General features: G+C 39.6%; 1 protein-coding gene across 4 annotated transcripts in view; it reads left to right on the forward strand.

Annotated features, from left to right (window-relative positions):
• PHACTR2 (phosphatase and actin regulator 2) overlaps positions 1-24,267 on the forward strand; it is a 273,453-nt gene that overhangs the window by 231,256 nt on the left and 17,930 nt on the right. For all 4 annotated transcript variants that reach the window (XM_053591283.1, XM_053591286.1, XM_053591285.1 and 1 more), the window contains 3 exons: positions 4,301-4,356; positions 9,597-9,658; positions 12,327-12,464. In XM_053591283.1, the coding sequence (XP_053447258.1) occupies positions 4,301-4,356; positions 9,597-9,658; positions 12,327-12,464 (256 nt within the window). The remainder of the gene's footprint in view (positions 1-4,300; positions 4,357-9,596; positions 9,659-12,326; positions 12,465-24,267) is intronic.

A 24,267-nucleotide genomic window follows, 5' to 3' on the forward strand; every position in this document is an offset into this window, starting at 1 on the left:
GAGTATTTGCCTGTAGGGGATTTTTTGTTGTTTGTTTTATTGCCCTTATTTGTGTTTTGCAGAAGAATTTAAATCATTGACTAATATTTCCATAAAAAAATGCAAAATAGGGTGTATTCCTTAAAAATAATACCATCATAGTTTATTATAGTAAGGGGTAAAAATATGAGGTATTATATTCCCATCTCAATAGATGTCACATTGGCGGTAATGAATGTCTTTGTTAAAATTCTAAATAAATCAAGGGTAGAGGGTTTTTTTTTTTAATTATACTAACTATCTTCTTATATAGAGAAACCCTAAAATCATTTGCTTTACAAACAGAGGCAAACAAAATTTCCCACTGTTATGGTACTAAAAGTCTGGTCATCATTATTTGTGGTGAAGAAAAAACAAATTATAAATTGTAGGAAAGAAATACTATTATTATGCCTTGTTGTATATCTAGAAAACTCTGAAAATTTGACCAAAAATTGCTATGGATAATAATTTCAGCAGGTTCCTATGATGTAAGACTGTCTATAAAAATCAACATATTTATATAACATTGACACATAACCCCCCCCAAAAAAAAAACATGAAAAAAGGGAGCTTACATTTATAGTAGTAGCAACAACCACATTTTAAATACTAAACCTTTTGTGTACCTTGAGACCCAAGAAATCTATTTCTAGAAAATCGTAATGGAACAAATGAAGGGATATATGAGTAAATGGAGAGAGGAGCAAACATTTTTATCAATGAGGAAAAATTCAACAGACAGGTTTATCAGATGTGTGGGTAGAATGAAGTTTGATGCATAATAGATATACTTTACAGAATCAGGGCATAAATAATGGATTAATTTTATAAAATGAAACCAAATAGAAATAAATGTCACCCTTTTCCATGTGAGCTAAAGGAAAACCATCTGCCAAGGTAAGAAGAGAGGTCTGTCCCTGAAGGTTGGGAAGATGTTTGCGGCCCCGATAAATTTAATGAGAATCACTGGGACAGCCATTGTGAGAAGAGGCTGCTGAATGTCAGAGTGTAGGCTTGTCCAGACCTGGCAGAAATCTGGTCTACAGAACAAAGTAGGAGAGGGCCCCTGATTGGCTGTCGCTGTGAAACGGAACTAACCAATCCAAGACATGGGAGGACTGGAGGAGATGATGCGTGTAAGGCACGTCAGTGCCTGGATCATAGCAAGCACTCAAATTATGTTTCTTCTTATTAACTTACATTATTTATGCATCTATTAAACTAGCAAGGCATATTTTAAAATTAAAACTAATATTGGCATGTTTATAGGGAAATAGGACTCATATTCATTGATCTTGTGCAGTATTTCAGAAGAACAGATTAACAATATGACGAAAGAATGATAAAGCAGTCTAATTTGTTTGCGTGGTAATTCCATTTAGGGTACATATATCATCCTATAAGAAGGAAATCATCCAAAAAGGGAGAGAAAAATGCTACGTTTTACAAAAATGGTTATTAAAAGGCTATTAATAGCAGTGACAGATTAACACAAGCCAAATGCTCAAAGCAGAGGAATTGATAACACAGTGACGTTGTGAGAAGTTAACACTGTGGAATTCCATACAGCCTCAGTTTTCTAAATGCTTCATCAAGGGTTCCTTGGAGATGATACACAGGTGTCTGCAGGAAGAGCCAGGGAGTGCAGGTATGCGTTTGGGCTGGGATGGCAGGAGACTTCTCTATTCCAGGTCAAACCATCCATCTGAGACATTGTCTGTCTCGCTTACAGATCAGGATTCCCCCAACACAAAGACTAAGTCTGTCGAAAATTTGGGGGGAGCAGGGTTTTTACTGTTATCGATGTGTAAATTTTATAGAATTGCTTTTCTACAAATTTAGCATATCTAATCACTGTCAGTGAAAGATAAATTACCCACAGTTCCATGCTTACCCACAGTTCCATGCTTAAGTTCCACAGTTAGGGAACTTCCTGTCTAATGAAAAGGACAGAACTGAGCAGTGCCCTTTGCTCAGTGGGTAGGGTGCCGGCCACATACACCAAGGCTAGCAGGTTCGAACTGGCCCGGGCCAGCTAAACAACAATGACAACTTCAATAAAAAGAAAAAAATACCCAGGCATTGTGGCAGGTGCCTGTAGTCCCAGCTACATGGGAGGCTGAGGCAAGAGAATTGCTTAAGCCCAAGAGTTCGAGGTTGCTGTGAGCTGTGATGCCGCAGCACTCTACTGGGGTGACATAGTGAGACTCTGTTTCCAAAAAAAAAAAAGAAAAAGGCAGAATTATATATTGCATGAAACAGTCATGCGAAAAGAACGAGAGACTACGTCAAAGGACATAGGAGTGCATCCCAGCACCTGCGTTCACTAGTGTTTTGTCTTTAGGCAAGTTAGTTAATCTCTCATTTCCTCATCATAGTAAAATGGGAACTGGCTGCCACGTTGCTGAATTGGTTTGAGGTTTCAAGACGATGTAAGTTAAGCACCTAGCATAGTCCCTGAGACTTTACAAGTATGAGTAAATGATAGCTATAATTTTTTTTTAATAATTACCAGTGTGATAAGTGCCTTAATAGATGTATAGTCAGCATATAGATCACTGTGTATGGGCAAAGAGTCAGGGGCCTTTAATTCACACTTCCAAGAGAGGTCAAATATCTACCTTCAAAGTCCTACTTTAATCATTTGTAAGATTTCAGTAGTTGGAGAAGGAGAGAAAGGCATTCCATAGGGAAGAAACTTTATAAACAAAAGAAGGATGCATTTGAGGGACGTGAGATAGCGTACAGCATATTAGGAGCACAAATGTGTAATCTAAATCCTTGGGTCCTTGGGTGACAGTGTCTGGCTGGTATCAGTGTTCACTGGGTTCTTTTGTGGTCTTAATTACTGAAGGCAATTTCAGGGTAGCTCTGATAAAGATTAAACTTGAACATAATTTTTAATGAGGTATTTAAAATGTCATTAATTTCAGTTCTGCATACCGTTTCTGTCACAGCCATAAATATTTAGAGTTGGTAGTTATCTTATGTTAAGATTAGTTTTCATATATATTCCTTCAGTTTGCACAAACTCAGCCTACATCCAGAGGAAGTCCTTCCTCTGTGATTAATAACTCGATATTGTAAACAGGACCAAGAACTAAGTGATAAAGGGTTATTAGGACATTCAGTTCTCATGTGCAGATAGATAGCTCCTAATCACAAGTGAGCCTGGATTTTCTTGAAGGCAGATAGGAAGGGTCTGTAACATTATACATGATAAATTGATTTGAGGTCCCAAAACCAGTCACTGTGCAGTGTAAATAGGTCATCTACAGAGTTGATGTGACCTCTTTCTTTTTAGGGTATCCTTTTATGTATTTATTTATTTTAGAGTCAGAGTCTTACACTATCTTGGTCTTTACAGGCTGGAATGCAGTCCTGTATCCATAGCTCACTGCAGCTTCAAACTCCTGCAGCCCTCCTCTTTCCCCAGCCTCTTAAGTAGCTGGGTCTAGAGAAGAACCCCTCTACATCTAGCTGACTTTTTAATTTTTGTACAGACAGGGTCTTGCTATATATTGCCCAGGCTGGTCTCAAACTCCGGCCTCAAGTCATCCTGCTGCCTCAGCCTCCAGAGTAACTGCCAAAACAGGCATGTGCCACTGTGCCTGGCTATAGGAGCTCTTGAGTAGCAGCCTATTGTAGACTCTAACTATTTGTATATTATTCAAGCTTTTGGCTATGTTACTGTAATGTAGACCAAAAAGTACAGTGGTTCAAATAGGTGTGTTTATTTATTTGTCATACAACAGTCCAGAGGCAGGTGGGCCCCCCAGCATGGGCAGGAGCCTGGTTCCTTGGGGTCAGCCAAGCACGGAGCTTCCTCTTGTCTTGTTCCTCTTCTGTCCCCTTGGATGGTCTCACCTATATGATCAAAGCTGGTTCACACCTTCATGTGTAAGGCATGGCCTGTGGAAGAAGGAAAGAGAAAAAAAGAAACACCAAACATTTTAAGGGTAAAAGGTGGAAGTTACAAATGCCATTCTGGTCACATCCCATTGCAGAAACTCGCACAACCACACCTGGTTTCTAGCTACAATCCAGGCAGATCTAAAAGAAAGAAGGGAGACTGAATAACAGGGCGTTTGCAGTCTCAGCCATAAACTGTGGTCTCCAAACCAGTGGAAAGCACAGTTGTTTTGTAGGTTTAAAATTCAATTTTTATTTCTCAAAATACGAAAAAATAGAGCCTTGTTTGTGGTTTTATTTTGCGTCTCTGTGTCACTAAGGGGGCCTGGTTTGTAATCTGTAGTATATATCCCTTTTGTCATCACAGGAGGCTTAGCCAGAGGCCCACAACTGAAGAATTAGAGCAAAGAAATATCCTAAAACGTGAGTATCCTCGGTCCTACAATGATTCCTTGAGTTACTGTTAACAAGCTGCCACTGCAGACGATTCATTTATCAGTGAGAAGCCCTAATACACTAGTTTACTCACAACTCACTGAAATGGCCCATTTAGATCACATTTATATGTAATTGTTTATACATAATAATTTCTTGCATCTTGTATTTCATTTCATGACTCTGAGCCTGATAGTTCCCAGACCGGAGCTGTGGTCATGACAACTGTTTTTTTAAAAAAGATGAAGTATATTCCAAGTGTTCTTTCCCCCAAATGCTAAATAGAAGAAAATGCTCTAGTCTACTTGCAAATGTATGCCAAAGAAAAGCCCAAGAGTCCACAAGGAAATAAGTCAAACATTCCTATATTATTTCTAAAAAATACAGTGTGTTGCTAAGTGTAACAAATGACTCAATTTAAAACAAAATTATGGTAAAAGGTATTTTTCAATCCAGTTCATTTTCCTTTGTTGTGATAACTCTGCCTCCCTCTTGAGTTGTTTATTAATTCCTCAGCATGTAAAGAGTTTGCCATTCATTTTTCTACTTTATTTTCCCATTCAATTTTTCCCTCTGTTCTTGATTTTGTTTTCTACTCCCCACTTCTGTAGTGTTTATTGGAGTTAGTATTTTGAAGCTGTAAAACTAATAGAAACACAGTTTGTCATGCTATTACGTGTCATTGTGGTTACGAACTGCGGTGAGTTAAGAAATGGGTTATTTTTAAATTGAGCCTAGTTGTAATGTTACATTTTATTAGCCTTGTTTCAAGGGAGCTTTTCCTTGTATGAAATATCAAAGAACAGGGTAGTAGTACAATTGTCATGCGCCACTGGCGTGGGGGGAATTCCTTTTCAACCAGGCTTTTGGAGTTATCTTAGGCCCCTGCTCTCCAATATCAGTTATTTTCATTCCTTAAAGGAGAAAAAGAGTTTAGTAGCATGTTATATGCTACAGTTACTGTGAAGCATGAAAATTTAACACTGTAAGAAACTGTCATCCACCCTGTGGGGATCTTTTTCCTGGGAAGGTTGTTTGCAAGCATGCCTGGAACAGAGTAAGGATTTAAGTGACTATCGGTGTACAGAGGAGCCAGTTTGGAGGAGGAAAAGATCATGGCTAGAAAAGAAGGAAAAATGTATGTCTCAGCTTTTCTGAGAAAGGGTGGAAGCAGCATTTAATTTTGACAACAGAACCAAAAAGGTCATTGCTTTTGATAACAGGTTCCTGGAAAATATTTGTTGAATTAAGTTTTAAGTAAGCTCGAATACAGACTGTAAACTCCTAAAACACAGAGATTATGTCTTATTGAATGCCTGATGCAATACCTAGAAAAAAAGGAAGAACAAATTCTGGGTAATGTTTTCTTGCTGCTGTGGGACAGATGGTGCCAAACCACACTGGAGTTTGGTTATTTGAGGAACCGTTTCATGGATCCAGAAATTTATCGCACATTGATCTTAAGTGCTGCGTTGGCTTTTATGCCCCCTGTTTTCCTGGCTGTTCGGATTTGATTCCAGCCCTTTTTTCCTTCCTTCTAAGTTCATCTAAGCTTGTTTATTCTGGAAACATGAATTTTTTCCAGTCTGGAGTGGCTGATAACTGGCTTATGATCTCCTGACACAGTATTCTGTGGCCAAGGGGAGCAGAAGGAAACCGGTAGAGGTCACCCCAATCTTTCCCTGAACAGTCACAGGGCACTGAGTGGCTTAGTTGCAGACACTGTGCTCGTGGTCGCCTCCGGGTTCTCCCACGTAGATTGCTCCTGCTTGTTCGTGTGTTTCATCTGCAGCTTTCGTTAGAAAGCAAGATGATTGTCTATTGGAAGAAGAGGCTGTGTGTGGGTTTTTAAGGACACTTACTTTAACTAGGTCATCTTTTCTCGACAGACTAGGAAACTAATTCATAGCATAAAACATCTAACAATTCTCAAATCAGAGCCCATCACTAATTCAATAAACAGCAGCCAGACGGCCGTAAATGCTGATAGCTTTCATTAGAGACCACAGGATAAATTTAATTTCTTAGTATCATCACCCATATCTTGATTTCTTTCCTATTTTGGTGACACACATAAAGGTTTGGGTTTTTGTTGGTGATTTTTTTTTTCTTTAAAGAAACAGGAACTTGCTGTGCTGCCCAGGCTGGAGTGCAGGTGTTATTAACAGGTGATCCTCCTTCCTGCCTCAGCCTCTCAAGCAGCTGGGACTACAGGGACATGCCGCAAGGCCCTATTGTCGCTAGTTTTGAAAAGAGACACATATATTAAGTCATCTTTAATTGTACATTTTAGAACCAGTTGCTTAAAACTGATAAAACAGAAAGCAACCTCTGATGCTTAGAAGGTCAACTTTTGCTAATGAGTGTACGTGGAACACCTTTTACGCAAAGAGGGGAGGGATTAAAAAAAGATGCAGATCTTCTTAGGATATTTATCTAGATATAATTCCAGCTATATCTTCTATAGAGAAAAAATGTATGAGGCCGTTGAGTTCTGCGCGCATTTCCTCAGCACTTTACTATGAAATGTCTTAAGTGTACAGAAAAGCTGAAGGAATTTTATAGTAAACACCCACGCATCTAGCGTCTACGTTCCAGCGTTAATATCTTGCATCCATTGAAGCCAATTTTTGTTTATTCATTTCACAGTAAGTTTGTACATGTATTTTCATTTGTTAAAACACTCACATGGGAACATGGAAAGCATAAAGAGAAACAAATCCACAGAAATCTTGCATTTGCTTTTTTGAACCCGTTTTATCTAAATTAATGACCCAAGAATACCCGTCTAATACTCTCATTGCTGGTATTTCTGTGCTCCTCCTTCTCCTTTTAAGCTCCTCCACAGAATGCTCTGGGCCACAGTTGAGCTAGCCAGGCAGGTTTCCTGTAGGGCCCACTGTTGTGTAACCACACGTATTATTCGTATGTCTATGAGAAATGCTTCCTGTGGCTTATCTGAAATGTCCACCCCTCTCTGCTCTGATGAGAGAGCAAGATTTGTCAGTGAACCACATCACTTCCTTCATGAATATCCTCCAGTCTGTCTAGTGACCAGAGAGGTGTCCATCTTTATCTTTTGGCTTCTATTAAATCAAAATATGAAGGAATTGTTAGAGAACTTAGCCTGTCCGGCTCACAAATACAGATGTTGCAAATACTGAATACTGATGCTTTCTTCAAAATAAAAATAATCTTCGTGAGAAGAAGTCTGTTTGAATTTTTTAAAATAGATATAATTACCTTCCATAGAAGAAGGACACATGCACACAACTTGGAGAAATTTTTTAAGTACTAAGATTCAGGCTTAACCTCCACTCTTTGTAAAAGATTTCACAATGCCTATTTGATAAGATTCAGAGGAAAGCGGTCAGGTTGGCTTCCCTCCAGTTCTCACCCTCCTCCTCTAAGTTCTTTAAAAGCACAATTTGAACATGAGTAATGTAAGGAAGTCAGTTCCCGATAACAAAAAAGCATTCCCAGGTGGTAAAATCCTATTTATTTAACTCCCCTACTTTCAGTTGGCCCTTCTATTTTTACACATCACTGGCTGTTACCTAGTTGTACCACATGCTGACTGATGCAAAACTATCTCATTGTCCCCTCAAGGAACTGACATTTTGCATATTTGATGAAACCTGCAGCAGTTGTTAGCTTTGGGATGTATTAGATATCCAAAATTTTTATCTTTGAAAAGTTCCTTTAAAAAATGTAGCATAATCCCTGTATAGGAAGGATTGACTAATATGTCTTAAGGATTCTATTTTTCTTTTGATTAATAGTATCATCAAAGCTCTCACCTTGTAAAAGTCTGGTTTCAATCACATGAACCACAAGTGTGAGGCTTGTTTATTACATATAATTGATAACCCACAAGCTTTGTTCAACTCATATAAGGTAATTCTTTGAACCTAAGATTTGTGAAGAAATTAGAAACCTAGAGTACTTTCATGGGAAGAAATTTGAATTATAATGAAATTTGTCTGACACGCTGAGGCACTTAATTAAAGGATAGTAACTAGTTGTTTCTTGTCTTGTGGATGATTTCAATTTATGTTAGCTCTACCTAAATAACCAGACTAGTCATCCTCTTTCTTTGGACTTAAAATGAGCATTTCAGGAGAATGTAAAAACTTTTCCCTGTCCAGGGAAGGAAAAATGGTAGAGAATTTAGTTCATTCAACTAACACGTATGGATGTGTGGCTGTGGCACATTTTGTTCACAATACTCTTAGTGGTAAAAAAACTTATCTGAATTTTGAAAATAAATATAATTATCTTTTTATAGAAGCAAAAGGTTTTTTATTTTTTTCACCCTTTTGGTTGTGCCTTAAGTGTGATTTTATTACACTTAAGTAATAGTGTTTATAATAGCATTTTCTAAAAGATAATCTTTCATAAGTATTGGTATCCAAGATGTAAAATCTATGCTCACTTATCAAACAGGTGATGAGCTCCAGGAGGCAATAGAGGAAAAATTCCTCCAATAAGCAACATCCAGTAAAAACCAAAGGGGTATTTATTTCTTTTGAAAATTCTGGACATTTTTCTTTAAATTCCATCTGTCAAACAGCAAAAAACATTGTACTACTCAGTGAAGCCCTAGAGGAAGAGAAAATTTTGGAAAGTTAAAGTCACAAGAAAATAAATAATTTCCACCCACGGTACACCATAACCCCATTTGGAACATTCCAGTTTGAAAGCAAAATCCAAAGAAATGCTTACATTCTGCTTCTATGGAAACAAGGAAAAGAAATCAAATATTTTGGTTGGATTTGAGTGAAAATCAGAAGCTCAGACATGCATTGGATGGTTCTAATTTGCTCTTTTAATATGTCTCAGATTTTCACATGAAGGCCCAATCCAGAAGTAAGTTTTTATCTAAATTCTGGTCAATTGTGCTGGTAAGCCCATGAGATGATAAGCAGTAGAGGGCTTTCACCAGTGTACCGACACTGTAAAGTTTTTTTTTTTTTTTTCCGACTCAAACAAGAAGTCAGTAAGCAAAAAGTTTTAAATCAGTAAAGTAAGTAAACCAGTCCTTCAAGGGAAAAAATATATTGATGATCAGTCTTTCTGCAATATCTTTTGATAGCTTTTTAAAGATACTGGTGAAATGTTTGATCAACATCTGGTAGAGTCAAATAATTGCGGCCTGATATACATTTCTGATCATAAAATCGTCCCTAGTAACTAAGTCCTCACACCTTTCCTCCCTTAATATACAGAAAAGAATGAAGAAGAGGAACAAGAAGCAAAAATGGAACTTAAACGCAGACTCAGCAGAAAGGTGATGAAATCATGACTGTTAATGAACGCGTGTATTTCGAGATATATTTTGTTTTTTAAAAAATACAAATCCTCTCTCTGTGTATAAATCGATGTTTAGGAATAATGATTTCTATTTGCCTATAATCAGACATTAAAATCAATATAATGTACACAGTATGAATTATATTTATAATTATATGTTGTGTTAATTTTGAAAAGTCAACAAGATTTTTGAATGGCCTTTACTGATTACGAAAATACATATTATATATGAAATTTTTGAAAACACAAAAAGAAGAAAGTCATTCAAAATTCTTCCATTCAGAGACAGCTATTAGTAATGTTTCAATGTATATATTTCCATTTAAAAAAAAATTAAGAAATATTTTAGGACGGAGTAGGAGGGACCAAAAAATAAAAAAAGAGAAAGAAATTCCATTTAGTCTTGGCAATGTTAAACAAATAAATATTTTGTTACTACTGCAAATTTGCCGCTATTCCATACTAGAGCTGAATTAGTAATTTATTATGTGAACTTGATCATCCAGCCTGCCTGCTTCAGTACTACCCAAGTTGAGAAATGGCTTACCTCCAAACTTGAACAAACTGGTCTCATTTATTTATGAAAATACAAATCTGATGCCAGAGTCATCACTTTTTTCTGTGTTAAAGTAATAATAGTCTTTGGAAAAATGAAGCACTATCAGAGTTTATATTTCATTGTAAACCTTTGCGATAATAATTCTTCAGATACACCTTTCACACCTGGAAATGGGCGGTGACAAACTGTGACAGCTCAGTGAAGTGTGTGACCTGGCTGTGGAGGGGTCCTTGATAGTGAAAGCACACCAAGGCAGGTGGAGGAAACAGTCCATTTCCCATGGAAAAGTTACAGGGACTGCATTTTGGAAGTTGTCAGTTTGGGTTTTCAAGGAAAAAGATCCTCAATTCATTTCTTTTGTTGTCTGATTTTTTAAATGTCAAATAATGATCAAGCTGAATCAACTGAGTTTCTAGAAATGATTCTTTTAGCATTCAGTGGCCCTCGCGTCACTAGCTGAAGACAAGAATTGCCCTTCCCCATTGCTCTGGGCTCTCTCCTGTGACATGTAAAGCCTTTTTGTCAATCCAGCGGGGCCCATCCACAAGGCAAGAGTGCTGCCCTCACTCCCTGTAGCCACTGTCCCTCCCTGACACAGCTCCTGCCATGGGTACAGGTCAGCCAGAAGCCCTGATGGCAGCCCCGTGACTGACACAGTCTTGAGGGCAAGAGTAGATGGAGAACTTGTGACCTCTGTGGTCATTGGTTACTTTTCTTCTGGCCTGTTCTCAGAGGGAAGGATTTCTCTGCCTCCTTTCTCCTATCTGCCCTGAAGAGGCAGCAAGAAGCTAGTGTTACAGATTAGACGACTAAGAAGGTAGCAGAACCACCTAGATTATTTCCTCCCTTGCCCTGTGGCCCCCAGGTGAAGGTGCAAGGAGCCATAGCTGGCATATTCCAGCTGAAGTGGGCTCGCGGTGCGGGCTCAGGCCTTCTGAGAGTCCATGAATGCTTTGAATATTAGAGCTTTGACTTAGTTCAACCTCTGGTTTTACTCAGGAGGAAACCGAGGCCTGGGAAAGGGACTGTATTTGACTGCAGAGTGTGTGCCTGGTGTATCCCCCTGGAGACCATGCAAATAAGGAATACCTCCTCAGAGGACCACTTCGATGAGAAATAGTTGCGCTATATACAAAGGACGCAGGAGAGAGAAAACATACTGAAAATGGACCCTGTACGTGAAACAGAGGTCTGGGTCTTCCTGCCTAGAAATACTATGATACCTCTCAACTGAGAAAGGCCAGAAAAGGGGGTGACCTAAGTAGCAGAGAGGAGGTCACGCCTGGGGGCCAGGGAACTAGTTCTTTCCTCTGTTGTAATTGTTTCAGTCTTACTCCTAGTTTGACAAAGGACCAAGAGAGGAAAGCAAATACTCCACGGGCTGGCTAAATTAAATACAATTATAAATTTGAATTTGACAAAGGGCACAGGAAGAACCCAGATATTAGAAGTGTCTTAGAGGCTGCAGGTGGTTTGAAGCGTGATGGCCCCTGGAAGTGCAGTTCTCCAGTGATTCTCCCCTCCTGCTTCCTGCATGTTGGCTTTCTGGGCCACTAAAAGCCTTATTCTCTCAGGGACAACTGCACTGTAAGCACAGCCTTCCCTGACAATTTCTGTGTCATCATTTTGTGCGTTTCTGAATATAGGTTTAGTATAGTAGGAGCAGAGATTTGTATTCTCATTTCTAAAAATTTCACAGCTTTGCTCTTGATAATTCAGTCACCAAATCAGCCATCCCCTATCTGGGTTACTACTGTGCCAGTGTCACTACTTGTTCGTGTGTCAGGAATGACAGGCCTTTATCACACTGCCAGGCAAGTTGGGGAAGATAGCACAATTCGAGTGGTTGCCAAAGACCGTGACCTATCTAACAGTGATGAATTTTTATAGTCTCAAAAATCAGGGCACACTGCTTTCTAGCTCTCATTAGAAATTCCCAAGACACTGTTGCTTTTTTTTTTTTTTTGTGATACCTGAAAGTGACCTTATTTAACCATAACTTTGAGGTGTTCTCTATAGAAAACTTGCTACCACGTGGCCGTAACCGGTTTCCTGAACTCTGTCTTTTTCTCCTATTCTCCTGCAGCTCAGCCTGAGACCCACAGTGGCAGAGCTACAAGCTCGAAGGATTCTGCGATTTAATGAGTATGTAGAAGTCACTGATTCTCCCGACTATGACCGCCGGGCGGACAAGCCCTGGGCCAGGTTAACACCTGCAGACAAGGCAAGACACTGAAGGGGCTTTTCATGTAGATTATGTTTCTTTTTTTTTTTTTTTTTATTGTTGGGGATTCATTGAGGGTACAATAAGCCAGATTACACTGATTGCAATTGTTAGGTAAAGTCCCTCTTGCAATCATGTCTTGCCTCCATAAAGTGTGACACACACCAAGGCCCCACCCACCTCCCTCCTTCCCTCTTTCTGTTCCCCCCCCATAACCATAATTGTCATTAATTCTCCTCATATCAAAATTGAGTACATAGGATTCATGCTTCGCCATTCTTGTGATGCTTTACTAAGAATAATGTCTTCCACGTCCATCCAGGTTAATACGAAGGATGTAAAGTCTCCATTTTTTTTAATGGCTGAATAGTATTCCATGGTATACATATACCACAGCTTGTTAATCCATTCCTGGGTTGGTGGGCATTTAGGCTGTTTCCACATTTTGGCGATTGTAAATTGAGCTGCAATAAACAGTCTAGTACAAGTGTCCTTATGATAAAAGGATTTCTTTCCTTCTGGGTAGATGCCCAGTAATGGGATTGCAGGATCAAATGGGAGGTCTAGCTTGAGTGCTTTGAGGTTTCTCCATACTTCCTTCCAGAAAGGTTGTACTAGTTTGCAGTCCCACCAGCAGTGTAAAAGTGTTCCCTTCTCTCCACATCCACGCCAGCATCTGCAGTTTTGAGATTTTGTGATGTGGGCCATTCTCACTGCGGTTAGATGATATCTCAGGGTTGTTTTGATTTGCATTTCTCTAATATATAGAGATGACAAACATTTTTTCATGTGTTTGTTAGCCATTCGTCTGTCGTCTTTAGAGAAAGTTCTATTCATGTCTCTTGCCCATTGATATAAGGGATTGTTGGCTTTTTTCATGTGGATTAATTTGAGTTCTCTATAGATCCTAGTTATCAAGCTTTTGTCTGATTTAAAATATGCAAATATCCTTTCCCATTGTGTAGGTTGTCTCTTTGCTTTGGTTGTTGTCTCCTTAGCTGTACAGAAGCTTTTCAGTTTAATGAAGTCCCATTTGTTTATTTTTGTTGTTGTTGCAATTGCCATGGCAGTCTTCTTCATGAAGTCTTTCCCCAGGCCAATATCTTCCAGTGTTTTTCCTATGCTTTCTTTGAGGATTTTTATTGTTTCATGCCTTAAGTTTAAGTCCTTTATCCATCTTGAATCAATTTTTGTGAGTGGGGAAAGGTGTGGGTCCAGTTTCAGTCTTTTACATGTAGACATCCAGTTCTCCCAACACCATTTATTGAATAGGGAGTCTTTCCCCCAAGGTATGTTCTTGTTTGGTTTACCAAGGATTAGGTGGTTGTAAAATGTTAGTTTCATTTCTTGGTTTTCAATTCTATTCCAACTGTCTATGTCTCTGTTTTTGGGCCAGTACCATGCTGTCTTGAGCACTATGGCTTTGTAGTACAGACTAAAATCTGGTATGCTGATGCCCCCAGCTTTATTTTTGTTACAGAGAACTGCCTTAGCTATACGGGGTTTTTTCCGGTTCCATACAAAACGCGGAATCATTTTTTCCAAATCTTGAAAGTACGATCTTGGTATTTTGATAGGAATGGCATTGAATAGGTAGATTGCTTTGGGAAGTATAGACATTTTAACAATGTTGATTCTTCCCATCCATGAGCATGGTATGTTCTTCCATTTGTTAATATCCTCTGCTATTTCCTTTCTGAGGAATTCATAGTTTTCTTTATAGAGGTCCTTCACCTCCTTCGTTAGGTATATTCCTAGGTATTTCATTTTCTTTGAGACTATGGTGAAGGGAGTTGTGTCCTTAATTAGCTTCTCATCTTGACTGTTATTGGTGTACACAAAGGCTACTGACTTGTGGACATTGATTTTATATCCTGAAACATTACTGTATTTTTTGATGACTTCTAGGAGTCTTGTGGTTGAGTCTTTGGGGTTCTCTAAGTATAAGATCATGTCGTCAGCAAAGAGGGAGAGTTTGACCTCCTCTGCTCCCATTTGGATTCCCTTTATTTCCTTGTCTTGCCTAATTGTATTGGCTAGAACTTCCAGCACTACGTTGAATAGTAAAGGTGACAGAGGACAACCTTGTCTGGTTCCAGTTCTAAGAGGAAAAGCTTTCAGTTTTACTCCATTCAGTAAAATATTGGCTGTGGGTTTGTCATAGATAGCTTCAATCAGTTTTAGAAATGTGCCACCTATACCTATACTCTTCAGTGTTCTAATTAGAAAAGGATGCTGGATTTTATCAAATGCTTTTTCTGCATCTATTGAGAGGATCATGTGATCTTTATTTTTGCCTCTGTTAATATGGTGGATAACGTTTATAGACTTGCGTATGTTAAACCAGCCTTGCATCCCTGGGATGAAGCCTACTTGATCATGATGAATGACTTTTTTGATGATAAGCTGTAATCTATTGGCTAGGATTTTGTTGAGAATTTTTGCGTCTATGTTCATGAGTGAGATTGGTCTGAAATTCTCCTTTTTGTTTGGGTCTTTTCCTGGTTTTGGTATCAGGGTGATGTTTGCTTCATAGAATGTGTTGGGGAAGATTCCTTCTTCCTCAATTTTTTGGAATAATTTCTGCAGTACAGGCATAAGCTCTTCCTTGAAGGTTTGATAGAATTCTGGAGTGAAGCCATGTGGACCAGGGCATTTTTTGGTTGGAAGCTTTTTTATTGTTTCTTTGATCTCAGTGCTTGAAATTGGTCTCTTCAGGAGCTCTATTTCTTCCTGGCTGAGTCTAGGGAGAGGGTGTGATTCCAAATATTGATCCATTTCTTTCACATTGTCAAATTTCTGGGCATAGAGTTTCTGGTAGTATTCAGAGATGATCTCTTGTATCTCTGTGGGATCATTTGTTATTTCCCCTTTATCATTTCTGATTGAGGTCACTAGAGATTTTACTTTTCTATTCCTCGTTAGTCTGGCCAATGGTTTATCTATTTTATTTATTTTTTCAAAAAACCAACTCCTTGTTTCATTAATTTTCTGAATGATTCTTTTGTTTTCAATTTCATTGATCTCTGATTTGATTTTGGATATTTCTTTTCTTCTACTGAGTTTAGGCTTAGATTGTTCTTCTTTTTCCAATTCCATAAGATCTCTTGTGAGATTGTTGATGTGCTCTCTTTCTGTTTTTTGAATGTAGGCATCTAAAGCGATGAATTTTCCTCTCAAAACTGCTTTTGCAGTATCCCACAGGTTTTGGTAGCTTGTGTCTTCATTGTTGTTATGCTCAAGGAAGTTAATGATCTCCTGTTTTATTTCTTCCTGCACCCATCTGTTATTCAACAGAAGATTGTTTAATTTCCATGCCTTTGGGTGGGGTCGAGCATTTTTGTTAGAGTTGAGTTCCACCTTTAGTGCCTTATGGTCTGAGAAGATACAAGGTAAAATCTCAATTCTTTTGATTCTGTTGATATTTGTTTTGTGTCCCAGGATATGATCAATTTTGGAGAATGTTCCATGGGGTGATGAGAAGAATGTATACTCTTTATCTTTGGGATGGAGTGTTCTATATGCGTCTATCAAGCACAGTTGTTCTAGGGTCTCATTTAAGTCTCTTATATCCTTGTTTAATTTCTGTTTAGAGGATCTGTCCAGCTCTGTAAGAGGAGTGTTAAAGTCCCTGTTATGATGGTATTATCAGATATCATATTGCTCAGACTGAGTAAGGTCTGTTTCAAGAATCTGGGAGCATTTAAATTGGGTGCATAGATATTTAGAATTGAAATGTCTTCTTGTTGTATTTTTCCCTTGACCAATATAAAGTGACCATCTTTTTCTTTTTTGACTTTAGTTGCTTTAAATCCACATGTATCTGAAAATAAGATTGCAACTCCTCTTTTCTTCTGAAGTCCATTTGCCTGAAAAATTGTCTTCCAACCCTTGACTCGGAGCTTTAATTTGTCTTTTGAAGCCAGGTGTGTTTCTTGCAGACAGCAAATGGATGGCTTGTGTTTTTTAGTCCAGTCAACCAATCTATGTCTCTTCAGTGGGGAATTCAAGCCATTAACGTTTATTGAGATAATTGATAAGTGTGGTAGTATTCTATTCGTCTTATTTTGTGAGAGTCCATTGCTTAGTTTTATCTTTTGCATCAGTGTGGAGGTTTGGTTCTGTCCTTTAATTTCTGAGTTCTTACTTTGCTGCTAATCCATTGTGGTGGTCAGTGTGCAGAACAGGTTGAAGTATTTCCTGTAGAGCTGGTCTTGTTGTGGCGAATTTCCTCAATGTTTGTATATCCGTAAATGATTTGATTTCTCCGTCAATTTTGAAGCTTAGCTTAGCAGGGTACAGAATTCTGGGCTGGAAATTGTTCTGTTTAAATAGATTAAAGGTAGATGACCATTGTCTTCTTGCTTGGAAAGTTTCGTTAGAGAAGTCTGCGGTCACTCTGATGGATTTGCCCCTGTAGGTCAACTGGCACTTACTCCTGGCAGCTTGCAGAATCTTTTCTTTTGTCTTGACTTTGGACAGGTTCATCACAATGTGTCTTGGAGAAGCTCGGTTAGAGTTGAGGCGACCTGGGGTCCGATAGCCCTCTGAAAGCAGTGTGTCAGAATCTTTGGTGATATTTGGGAAATTTTCTTTTATAATATTCTCTAGTATGGCTTCCATTCCTCTGGGGCATTCTTCTTCCCCTTCTGGAATTCCTATAACTCGTATGTTGGAATGCTTCATAAAGTCCCATAATTCTGACAGTGAACGCTCTGCTTTCTCTCTCTTCTTTTCTGCCTCTTTTACTATCTGAGTTATCTCAAAAACTTTGTCTTCTATCTCTGAAATTCTTTCTTCTGCATGGTCTAACCTGTTGCTGATACTTTCCATTGCATCTTTAAGTTCCCTGATTGACTGTTTCATTTCTTTCAGCTCTGCTATATCCTTTTTATATTCTTCACATCGTTCATCTCTGATTTGATTCTGTTTTTGGATTTCCTTTTGGTTATTTTCCACTTTATTAGCAGTTTCCTTCATTGTTTCCATCATTTCTTTCATTGTTTTCAACATGTGTATTCTAAATTCCCTTTCTGTCATTCCTAACATTTCTGTATAGGTGGAATCCTCTGCAGTAGCTACCTCATGGTCCCTTGGCGGGGTTGTTCTGGACTGGTTCTTCATGTTGCCTGGAGTTTTGTGCTGATTCTTCCTCATGGGTGATTTCTTTTATCTGTTTCCTTGCCCTAATTTTCCTTTCACTTCCTCTTGCTCTTTAAGTTCTCGTGCCTGTGGACTAAGGGTTATAGGACCAGAGGGGTGAGAAGATTTAAGAGCAAAAAAGGGAATGAAAGAAAGGAGGACCGAGTGGTAAGAAAAAAAAAGAGAAAAATAGAGAAAGGAGAGGGGGTGGGTAAAAGGGATATTGACAAAAAGAAGAGAGGCACAGAAAGAGGGAGACAGAGCAATATAGGTGTACAGTAGGGTACTTTGATACAACCTTAAAAAAAAAAACCACCTTCTGGGGGTGTCCAGTTGGGTGGTTCCCTTGAGGTCAGCAGCTCTTTGCTAACCTGATCAGACACAGTACCCCACCTCCACCAAGTAGAGAGGAAAGACAAAATGCTATAAATCAAAGCAAACAGAAAACTTTACGGGATAAAATTGGGTGGAAAAACCAAATAATAGCAGTAGAAACACTAACAAAAATGAAGTTCTAATAATTGAAATAGGCAGCAATGGGAAATTATAATTAAACTAGAAAAATTGAGAAAGAAAAAGGATCTGTATGGAAAAGGTTGAACTTAAAAAACAAAACAACAATCCACAACATCAAAATAAACAAAAAAAACAACCAAACCAAAAAAAAAAAAACGCAACCAAAAACAAAGCAGTATGTATATGTTATTGAATATTGTCTGGGCAACACGTGGTCTTCTGGGGTATGAGATGTTAATCACAGTTATGATATGACTGGAGGCTGCTAGTTTCTCAAACCCCAGCAGGTAGACACCGTAAATCTCTCTTCAGCCCACTTAAAAGGCACTTTGAACTTGTTCACTTACTGAGCAGAAGCTTTCTCAGGGAAGTGCTTGTCGCTGGAATCACTGCTGAAGTGGCTATCCACTTACCTGTGTGTCAAAACTGGTCTCCCTCTGCCCCCGAGGGTTAGGGCTGCAAGGCGGCTCAGACCCCGCCCTTAGGCTACTTGGTCGCTGGGTTACCAGCTCCCACCCAATTCCAGCTCTGCGACCCTGAGGTCCGGCGGAGCTTGCCAGGGCAGATCGCTCACAATGTCTGCCTGTGACCCAGAGCCAAACACTATTAGCTCCGTCTGGCTCAGCGACTCAGACTGGGGCCCTAGACAAAGGCCAAAGTTCTCCGCACTCCCGCTCAGGCTCTCCCCAAGGCAGTTCAGCTGAGTGCCAAGTCCAAAGACACCAAAACAGTTCACAGGTAAGGCCTTTCTGGTTTGCAGTCTCGCTGCTACTGAACTTACAGTTGCGGGCGGGTTTAGACGGATTGAACACACGCGACCACTTGCCGGTTTTCCACTGTTTTAGTCCTCCTCTTGGGGTCCAGAAGTCTCTCGCTGACTCCCTGTATCCTCTCAGGGGTGATGATAGGCAGATCCCACCAGCCAGAGATGCCTGGAGTCCTATATCCCCAGACTCACGGTGCCCAGATGCAAGGAAGCTGTTACTCGGCTGCCATCTTGCTCCGCCTCCTAGATTGTGTTTCTTTTCTGAAAGCTCCAATACCCACCTACCCCCAACTTGGTCATACAAGGGGATTAGATCTTTCAATTTTCCAAACGTTTTCTGCCTCTGATTATTTAAACCACTTAAGTGATGTATTTACTAATACTAATATCAAAGTAGTTTTTAAGTGAGTTTTTAGGGGAAACTAGTTATTAGTTCTCTTGTTACCTACCTGCATTCAAACTTGGATGAGGAGGGCCTTCCCATAGCCAGGATTTATCCTTACTCTTAGAAAGTATAACTTATACAGCTTATTTTATGTTAACAGTGAAAAAAGTCCTAGTAGTCCCAGCTACTTTGGAGGCTGAGGCAAGACGATCGCTTGAGCCCAAGAGTTTGATGTTGCTGTGAGCTATGATGCCACAATACTCTACCCAAGGGCAACAAAGTGAGACTGTGTCTCAAAAAACAAAACAAAAAACCCCACTTGAGAAAGTTTGATTTACATCAAGTCTAGCACATATTTTATATAAATCACCAGAGAGTAAATATTATTAGGCTTTGTGGGCCATACAATCTTTATTACAATTGCCCAACTCTGCCACTGTAGCATAAAAGCAATTCTAGACAACATGTACTTGATTGGACGTATATGTGTTCCAATAAAACTTTATTTACAAAAACAGATGGTGGGCCAGATTTGGTTTACAGGTCGTGATTTGCCAACCCCTAATCTATATCATTGCAAACAGTTCAGAAAAAAGGGAGTTCTGTCAATGTAGAAAAGCTCCTGTCGTACAAGTGGTTCCACAACCAAAGACTTATGGCAACCATTTGTTTTTAAATTTTCAATCTATAGGATTTTCCTAATATCTTTAAAAATGAGTTTTAATTTTTATCTTTGGTAAAAATATGGTATTGAATAAATTCATGCCATAGCCAGTCTTGATGCTAGAACTAAATATTTTAGTTTAACATGTAATAAATATACTTTTCTTTTTTTGAGAGAGAGGGTCTCATTCTGTTGCCCAGGCAAGAGTATAGTGGCATGATCACATCTAACTGTAACCTCAATCTCACAGGGCTCAAACAATCCTCCTGTCTCAGCCTCCCAAGCATGTGGAACTACAAGCCCGTGTCATCATACCCACCTGTTTTATTATTATTATTATCATTGTTATTATTATTTTGTAGAAACAGGGTCTTGCTATGTTGCCCAGGCTGGTCTTGAACTCCTGGCTTCAAGTGATTCTCCCACTGATGGGCAGGAGCCCAATAATGGACACAGTGAGGATCAACACAAGCCCATGAACCTGGGTTCTTGCAAAGCAGTAGGATGAGGTGGTCACATAAGGCGTGGCTGTGATTTGGAGGCTATAAGCTTGGGTGGGTAAATTTGGAAAGTAAGATAGGATATCAGGGGAGTGATTTTTTTCTTCATTATGGGGAATGCTTGAGAAATTTTTTGTGCTGTATGGAGCCAAAAGAAAGGGAAAGGTTGAATATACATGAGAAGAAGTCAGTAAAGATAGAACAGGGTGATCAGTGGAGCAGTCAGCTCCTGGTGGAAAAGGCAAGGAGAGCCATGAGGATGGGATGGGGAGCACTGTTGGGGACTGCATGCACCCCACGGGTGAGGCTGTGGAATACCCTCTCCTTGTGCTTTAGTTCACCTCTCCTAGCTGTCAATGAACATATTTTCATATGCCGGGAGGGCTTTTGGCTTCCACTTCTGTGAAGTGCCTGGCTTCTGCCCATTTTCTTTGAGCTTGTCAGTTTCTCATTGACTCATAGGAGTTGTTCGTACATTCCAGTTAAAAGTTACAAATACATACATATATACATGTATATATAAAACATCTCCCAATTTAGGATATTTCTTTTTTCTTTTTTTAGAGTTTCACCTTGTCCTTGGTAGAGACCTGTGGGATCACAGCTCACAGCAACCTCCAGCTCTTGGGCTTAGGTGATTCTCTTGCGTCAGCCTCCGGAGTAGCTGGGACTACAGGCACCCACCACAACGTCCAGCTATTTTTGTTGCAGTTTGGCCGAGGCCAGGTTCAAACCCACCACCGTCAGTATGTGGGAAGGGTGCCCTATTCACTGAGCCACAGGCGCCACCCACAATTTAGGATATTTCACTCTCTGTGGTGTCTTTTGAGGAAAAGGGATTCTTAAATTTAATACACCCAAACTTATCAACCATTTTATGATTTTGTTTTTTCTTTAATGTTCCAATACAAAATCATAAATATACCCTCCTATGGTATCTTCTAGAACACTTACGGTTCTGCTTTTCACACCTAAGTTATTTACCTATAATTGGTGTTTTTGACAGTGTAACACACACTAACAAAGTTAACTTTGTTCTCCATCACTATTATGTTTGTTTCCTGTGTCATTATTGGCTTTTTTATCCTCTTCCTCCTAATTTTTTTGCCTTATTTAGCTATTCTTTTCTAAATGAAGATGAGCTCCCTGGATCATTCATTTTCATCCTTCCTTTTTTAATAATAAAGGCACTGAAGCTTATAAAGGACTCTGTAACTCCATGGTTTGCAGCCTTGAGTACACATTGCAATCACCTGGGGAACTTTAACGCTGCGGCTGTGCTGCCAGGTCCAGTGGCTGCCACCTGTAGTAGTCCCAGCTACTGGGGAGGCTGAGGCAGGAGTCTGAGACTCCAGGGCTGACTGACCACACCTGTGAAAAGCCACTGCACTCTAGCTGGGGCAAGACTCTGTCTAAAAAAAAAAAATGTGTGAATGCCTGGGTCCTATGTCGAGAGATCCTGATCTAATGAGTCTGGGGTATAACCTTAAGCACTGGGATTTTTAAATTATGCAGTCAATAGTTATAAACATGTCCTATATTTTTAAGCAATATGTTCCACAGTTTGGGGAGAGAGTGTTCTAAATATGTCTAGAAGATCAAGCTTGTTAGTTTCGTTCAGATTTCTGTAGCCTCGGGTATTTTTTTTTTTCTCTGCTTGATCTATCAGGAAACAAATGAGAGTTATTAAATCTCCCACTATGGTTGTGGGTTTTCTTTTCCTTCTCCTTATAATTCTGTCAGTTTTGCTTCATACGTTGTGAAGTGTGTTGTTAGATAAAAGTTTCATCTCTAACTCAACTAACTGTTGTAAATCTTGTTTTACCTACATTATTTTTAAACTAGAACACCCAAATGAGTTTAGACTACCAACGTGCTGTGAGTTCAGGCAGTAAACCTCGTGTCTGACTCACAGATTCAGATTCTCAGGGTACACTACCCCGTTCCTGCTCCTTAGTTATTAAGCGCCAACATGCAATTTTCTTTGCTGTTCCCTGGGTGTCACATATCTGGTGCACCCTTCGCACTGACAGCGTGCCATTTACTCCCACTTTATGGAGGGAGGATTATTTCTTAGACTGGGGCAGGTTTTGTCTGTCTCCCACATCTCACCAGGCTCTGAAAATGACTGCTCAAAGTTAAACACATGTGGCACAGTGCCACGCATGTCAAAGTCAGTTTCCCTGCTCACTTACCTTACTTCTTTGAGCATCGTCTTCATTTATTCTTTTCTGTCAAAGTATTTTTTTATTCTTTCCAAGCTGTTAAGACAGTGTTAATGTATTTTTTTAATTTTTTAATTACTGTGGGTACATAATAGTTGTATGTATTCGTAAAGTGATGTGATGTTTTGAAACAGACGTACAATGCATGTTAATCAAATCCACTTTGATCTGATTTTTCTATCTGGTGAGAGATAAAGGGCTAGTTTCACTCTTCTGCATATAGATAGGCAATTTTCTCTGCATCGTTTATTGAAGAGACTGTCCCTTCCCCAGTGTATATCCTTGGCAGGTTTGTGGAAGATAAGCTCACTGTGGATGTGGAGATTTATTTCTAGGTTCTCTATTACATTCGATTCTCTTTTTATGCCAGTACCGTGCTGGGGTTTTTTTGTTTTTTGTTTTTTGTTTTTTTGTAGAGACAGAGTTTCACTTTATGGCCCTCGGTAGAGTGCCATGGCGTCACACAGCTCACAGCAACCTCCAGCTCCTGAGCTTAGGTGATTCTCTTGCCTCAGCCTCCCGAGTAGCTGGGACTACCCACGCCTGCCACAATACCCGGCTATATTTTTGTTGCAGTTTGGCCAGGGCTGGGTTTGAACCCGCTGCCCCAGTGCCATGCTGTTTTGATACTACAACTCTGTAGTGTAATTTGAAGTCAGGTATTGTGATTCCTCCAATTTTGTTTCTTTTTCTCAAGATGGTTTCCGTTATTCTGGGTCTTATTATTTTTTCTATTTCTGTGAAGACCATCACTGGTACTCAAGAGGCTGAGGCAGGAGGACCACTTAAACCCAGGAGTTTGAGGTTACTGTGAGCTAGGCTGAGGCCACAGCACTGTAGCCTGGGTAACAGGGTGAGACTCTGTCTCAAAAGAGAGAGAGACAGACAGACAGAGAAGGCAGCAGGGTCCATATTGTCAACAAATCAATCACCTCTTGCTTTCGAGGATCATCCTTGAGCTGCCTAGGACTGATCAGACCTTCTGTTACCACTCACCACTAGCCCATTTTAAGCGCAGTTTCAGTTAGGTTTATTACCCTTTTCCTCTCTGTAATTCTCCTGATACCAAAATACAATTTATTTGGTCTTAGTGCTATCTCTTGGAGTTCTGTTACTGTTTCTACCCTAGAAATACCTAGTTTGGGTTCAATGGCTTCCCATTGGTGGTCCGACCCAGCGCCATTTGAGCTGTAATCCCGCTATCCACTATCTCAGCCCACCTCCTCCTGTTCCATAAATCAGTCCCCTTTATACTATGTGAAAGAGTTACTCTGGTCATCTTTGCAAAGAAGAGAGTTAAGATTATTATGTGCTGATTTCACTATCATAAAGGGTCATCATTACTTTTTCTCCCTGAGAGGAAGATTTTCTTCCTCTCAGGAAATCATTCTTTTTATTCCAAGAAATAACTCTTGGAATAGTATCTTGGTCATTCTTAAGTGAATTTTTAAAATGTGGCACCTGTGGCTCAGTGAGTAGGGCACCGGCCCCACATACTGAGGGTGGTGGGTTCAAACCCAGCCCGTGCTGAACTGCAACCAAAAAATAGCAAGGCATTGTGACAGGCACCTGTAGTCCCAGCTGCAGGGAGGCTGAGGCAGGAGA

The sequence above is a fragment of the Nycticebus coucang genome, chromosome 5 (genome assembly GCF_027406575.1).
Source record: "Nycticebus coucang isolate mNycCou1 chromosome 5, mNycCou1.pri, whole genome shotgun sequence".
NCBI classification, from domain to species: Eukaryota; Metazoa; Chordata; class Mammalia; order Primates; family Lorisidae; genus Nycticebus; species Nycticebus coucang.